The sequence below is a fragment of the Sturnus vulgaris genome, chromosome 31 (assembly GCF_052056855.1).
Source record: "Sturnus vulgaris isolate bStuVul1 chromosome 31, bStuVul1.hap1, whole genome shotgun sequence".
Taxonomy (NCBI): domain Eukaryota; kingdom Metazoa; phylum Chordata; class Aves; order Passeriformes; family Sturnidae; genus Sturnus; species Sturnus vulgaris.
Window position 1 is genome coordinate 4,275,076 of NC_142273.1, and position 4,910 is coordinate 4,279,985.

General features: G+C 45.9%; 1 protein-coding gene across 1 annotated transcript; it reads left to right on the top strand.

The window, feature by feature from the left end:
• The first annotated feature begins 412 nt into the window (after positions 1-412).
• On the top strand, positions 413-1,555 carry LOC148220801 (uncharacterized). The gene is made up of 4 exons (XM_088154747.1): positions 413-975; positions 1,069-1,180; positions 1,214-1,389; positions 1,474-1,555. The coding sequence occupies exons 1-4, from the start codon at positions 413-415 to the stop codon at positions 1,553-1,555; spliced, it is 933 nt and encodes a 310-aa protein (XP_088010873.1).
• The last annotated feature ends 3,355 nt before the right edge of the window (positions 1,556-4,910 follow it).

The following is a 4,910-nucleotide window of genomic DNA, read 5'->3' on the forward strand; positions in this document are numbered from 1 at the left end:
TTTTAGCCTTTTTTTGTTGGTTTTTTGGGGGGGGATGTTGTTATTTTGGGTTTTGCCGGCTCTCCTCCGCAATTGCCCAGGAGAGAAATCAAAGGGATTTGGGATTTGGGGAAGAGCAGGAGGAAGAGGAGCTGCGACGCAGCTTCAGAGGGGCGGCTCTGCCTCGTCAGAAAGGAGGGATCAGGAGCTGGGAGGGAGGATGGAAAAGGAGGAATAAAAGGAGGAATAAATCACGATTCCTTAGGGAAAAACCTCGGGAAGCCAAGGGCAGAGGAGGAAAATTGGGCTGCTTTTTTTCTTTTTTTTTAACTTTTTTTTTTTTTTTTTTTTTTTAAATAACTATTTCATCCTCGTGCCGGTAACACAAGAAATTCCCATTTTTTCCACCAGGTGATCCCGTTTCCCCGCAGAGATGTCTCTGAACCAGATGCAAATCAAGCAGGAGCTCACGCTCCCACCCGGTTTGGGTAAAACCACCCCAAAACTGAGCCCGGAGCTGTCGCAGCATCCCCAAATCCCGGTGCCTTGCCCGGAAAAAACGATTCCGGAACCGGGACAAGGGGAAGCTCCGGTGCCGCAGTGCCCGCCCCAGGAGCAGCAGCAGCAGCAGCAAAGCGAATTCCCTCCGAAATTCCCGAAATCCCAAGAGAAATCCTGCCCGGAACCGACGGCGGCGGAGCTGGAGGGGCAGGAGCAGATCCCGGTTCCCGGTGCCGCTCCCGATCCCGAGGTTGAGGCGGGGGCCCAGGAGAAGCAGCAGTGCCGGGAGATCCCGGTGTCCATCCCAGAAAAACAGGAGTGCAAGGAAATCCCGGTGTCCATCCCAGAAAAACAGGAATGCAAAGAAATCCCGGTGTCCATCCCAGAAAAAAAGGAATCCCAGGAAATTCCGGTGTCCATCCCTGACCCTGTCCCGTGTTCCCAGGAAAAACAGGAATGCAAGGAAATGCCGGTGTCCATCCCAGAAAAACGGGAATCCCAGGAAATCCCAGAAAAGCAGCAATGCAAGGAAATCCCGGTGTCCATCCCAGAAAAAAAGGAATCCCAGGAAATCCCGGTGTCCATCCCAGAAAAGCAGGAGTGCAAGGACACCCCTGTCCCCATCCCAGTTTCATGTCCCGACCCCATTCCATGTGCCCAGGAAAAGCAGGAATGCCGGGAAACTCCGGTGCCAATGCCGGTGTCGTGCCCTGAACCCGTCGAGCATTCCCAGGAAAAACAGGAATGCAAAGAAATCCCGGTGTCCATCCCAGAAAAACAGGAATGCAAAGAAATCCCGGTGTCCATCCCAGAAAAACAGGAATCCCAGGAAATCCCAATCCCAGTCCCACTCCCAGATCCCACCCCGTGTTCCCAGGAAAAGCAGGAATTCCAGGAGATCTCGGTTCCCACCCCGTGTTCCCAGGAAAAGCAGGAATTCCAGGAAATCTCGGTTCCTACCCCGTGCTCCCAGGAAAAGCAGGAATTCCAGGAAATCCCGGAGCAGCGCTCCCTTCCCGAGAAATTCCCTCCCCTGGAGCAGCAGCTGGAACAGCCCGGCCTGTGGCAGAAATAGAGGGAAAATCCAAATCCAGGAGATTTTTCTCCCAGAATCCAGAAATTTTTTTTGTTTGTTTTGTGATGGATTTTTTTTTTTTTCCAAACCTTTTTATTTTTTTTTTTTAAACCCCTGCAGGGCTTTTTTTTTTTTTTTTTTCAGGAATTCCTTCCAGCCTCCCCTCCCTCTAACGCTTTGTCCTTTACTAACAGCAGGGAATTCCCGTCGGGAATGGCTTCAAGTGTAGTTCCCAAATTCCTGCCCCCTTTTTTTTTTTTTTTTTGTCCCCAATCCCCCAAAAAATAATAATAAAAAAAAAAATCAATGAACAAAGCGAGGTCCATGAAGTTAAAATACCCAAAAATCCAAGGAAGAACTCATCCCCATTTTCCTGCCTTTCTCCCCTGGATTCCAGCTCCCACCTGGAATTTGGGATTTTTTTTTTCCCTGTAAATAATCGGGTTTGTGCGGAATCTGGAGCCAAAAAAAAAAAAAGATCAAACCTTCCCAAATCGGGAATTAGTGCTGAATATTTGGTGGGATTAAAAAAAGAATCATTTGGGATTGAGGTGGGAAAAAAAAAGAAGATTTTTAGGATAGATCCGATTTTGGTGGGATTGAAAGAATCCTTTGGAATTGAGGTGGGAAAATGAAGAATTTTAGGATAGATCAAATTTTGGTGGGATTAAAAGAATCCTTTGGAACTGAGGTGGGAAAGAAAAAAAAAAGAAGATTTTTAGGACAGATCCGAGCTCTCCCTCCCCTTGATTTTCCTCGGAGGTGTCAAAGAACAGCTCAGGCCGAGAATATTCCATAATTATCGCAATTAATGGATAATTAACTTCACTCCAGACACGTTTGGGAAGGGATTAACCACGGGAGTGGCGCAGACGGGATAAAAGAAGAATTCCAGGCGGGAATATTTCACCACCAGTCGGAGTTTGGGATTTGGTGTCGGAATTATCACAGTGAAAATCCCACAATAAAAGCGGCTTTGAAAAGCGAATTTTGCGATTTTTTTTTAGTTCCTGGTCGTGGGGGTTTTGGTGTCAAATTTTGGGATTTTTAAAATCAAGGTTTGGGGATTTTTGTACCAAGGTTTGGGGAGGTTTGTGCTAAATTTTGGGAAGTTTTATACCAAGTTTTGGGGGTTTTGTATCAAATTTTAGGGATTTTTTTTCTACGAAGTTTTGGGGATTTTTGTACCAAGTTTTGGGGATTTTTGTGCCAAGTTTTGGGGGAGGATCTTATACCAAGTTTTGGGGTTTTTACACCAACTCTTGGGGATTTTTATACTAAACTTTGGGAATTTTTAAATCAAGTTTTGGGGATTTTTATTCCAAGTTTTGGGAACCTTTTTGGAGATTTTTATACCAAACTTTGGGAATTTTTAAATCAAGTTTTCGGGATTTTTATTCCAAGTTTTGGGGATTTTCAATGGCTTCTCCTGATAAAGATGGAGAGGAGGCTGAGCTTACAAAAACCGAGATTTGTGTGTGATTAAAATTGATTTTTTTTTTTTTTGGGGGGGGGGACATAAAAAAGAAAGAGAAAACCACCAAAAAAAACCACGACGTCATTCCAGCATTTTATTGCGCCAGATCCCAAATTAATTTCGGAATTAAAACCAGCCCAGCGATTCGTTAATTATTTTTTTTTTTCAGCTAATTAAGCTCAGCTCGTTATGAGGTAATTTCTGCAAAGCAGGCGGGTGCAGGTCCGGAGACGTTCCCGGGAGCCAGGAGAGGTGGGAAAAGCAGGATTTGGGATTTTTGGGATTTTTTGGGGGTTTTTGGGGATTTGGGGATTTTCTGGATTTTGGGGATTTTGAGATTTTGGGATTTGGGGATTTGGGGATTTGGGGATTTGGGGATTTGGAGATTTGGGGATTTTGGGATTTGGGGATTTGGGGATTTGGGGATTTTGGCATTTGGGGATTTTGGGATTTGGGGATTTGGGGATTTGGGGATTTGGGGATTTGGAGATTTCGGGATTTTGGGATTTGGAGATTTGGAGATTGGGGGATTTGGGGATTTGGGGATTTGGGGATTTGGGGATTTTGAGATTTGGGGATTTTGAGATTTTGGGATTTTGGAATTTGGAGATTTGGGGATTTGGAGATTTTGGAATTTGGAGATTTGGGGATTTTGAGATTTTGGGATTTGGAGATTTGGGGATTTTGAGATTTTGAGATTTTGGGATTTTAGGATTTTAAGATTTTGGGATGGCTCCTACTTCTGCTTGCAGCACTGCTGCTGCTGTGGGATGCTCTTCACAGCCTGGCCTTTGGGGGCCTGGCTTTGCTGGGCCTGGCTTTGCTGGGCCTGGCTTTGCTGGGCCCCCTTGGGCACGGGGCCACATTTCTGCTGGCACTGGGGAGGGATCGGCTGCTGCTGCTTCTGCTGCTGGGACATCCTGGGAGAGCCTGGAATTCAAAATCAAAAACTAAAAATCGCCTTTTTTTTGTGGGGGGGGGACTCTGAGCTCCCAGATCGACCCCGGGAGGTTTAAACTTAAAGTGGATTTGGAGGGAACTCGAGAAAAGCAGCCAAAGAGGAAAACTGGGACAAAAAAAAATAAAAATCTCAGGAACTGGGAATTCTGTGAGGGGAAAAAATCCTTTGATAACAATCCCAGTATTGGATACCAACCCAGTATTTGATAATATTCAAAATATTTGGGGAGGGGAGACGACTCCAGATTGGGAAAGAAAATGGTGGAAAAAAATCTCATTTTTCCAACTCTGGGGAAAATCCCATTTTTCCAACCCCCCCAAAAAATCACTTTTTAAATCCCATTTTTTTCCAATTCTGGAGCACCAAACCCCCTCACCTGGGCAGGGAAGGACTCACCTGGTGCAGAGGGAGCTCAGGAGGAGCCGCTGCGGGTGTGGAGTTTCCCGAAGGAGCAGCTTTTATATCCCAAAATTCCACAATACGATTTTCCACCCGTTGCAGGCGGGATTATTTAAGGGGAGACAACCCCAGATTGGGAAATAAAAGGGAGATAAAGATCCCATTTTTCCAACCCTGGGGAAAATCCCATTTTTACGACCCCCCAAAAATCCCATTTTTCCAACCCTGGGGAAAATCCCATTTTTCTGTCCCCCACAAAGAAAAATCCCATTTTTCCGACCCTGGGGAAAATCCCATTTTTCCGACCCTGGGAAAATCCCATTTTTCTAACCCTGGGAAAATCCCATTTTTCCAACCCTGGGGAAAATCCCACTTTTCTGGCCCCCCAATAAAAATCCCATTTTTCCAACCCTGGAGAAAATCCCACTTTTCTGGCCCCCCCAATAAAAATCCCATTTTTCCCACCCCGGGAAAAATCCCTGGGGCACCAAACCCCCCTCACCTGGGCAGGGAAGGAC

Coding starts and splice junctions, on each gene's coding strand:
- LOC148220801 (XM_088154747.1), top strand. CDS start 413: ATGTCTCTGAACCAGATGCAAATCAAGCAGGAGCTCACGCTCCCACCC. Junction 976..1,068: donor TCCATCCCAGAAAAACGGGA/ATCCCAGGAAAT, acceptor GGTGTCCATCCC/AGAAAAGCAGGAGTGCAAGG. Junction 1,390..1,473: donor TTCCAGGAGATCTCGGTTCC/CACCCCGTGTTC, acceptor GGAATTCCAGGA/AATCCCGGAGCAGCGCTCCC.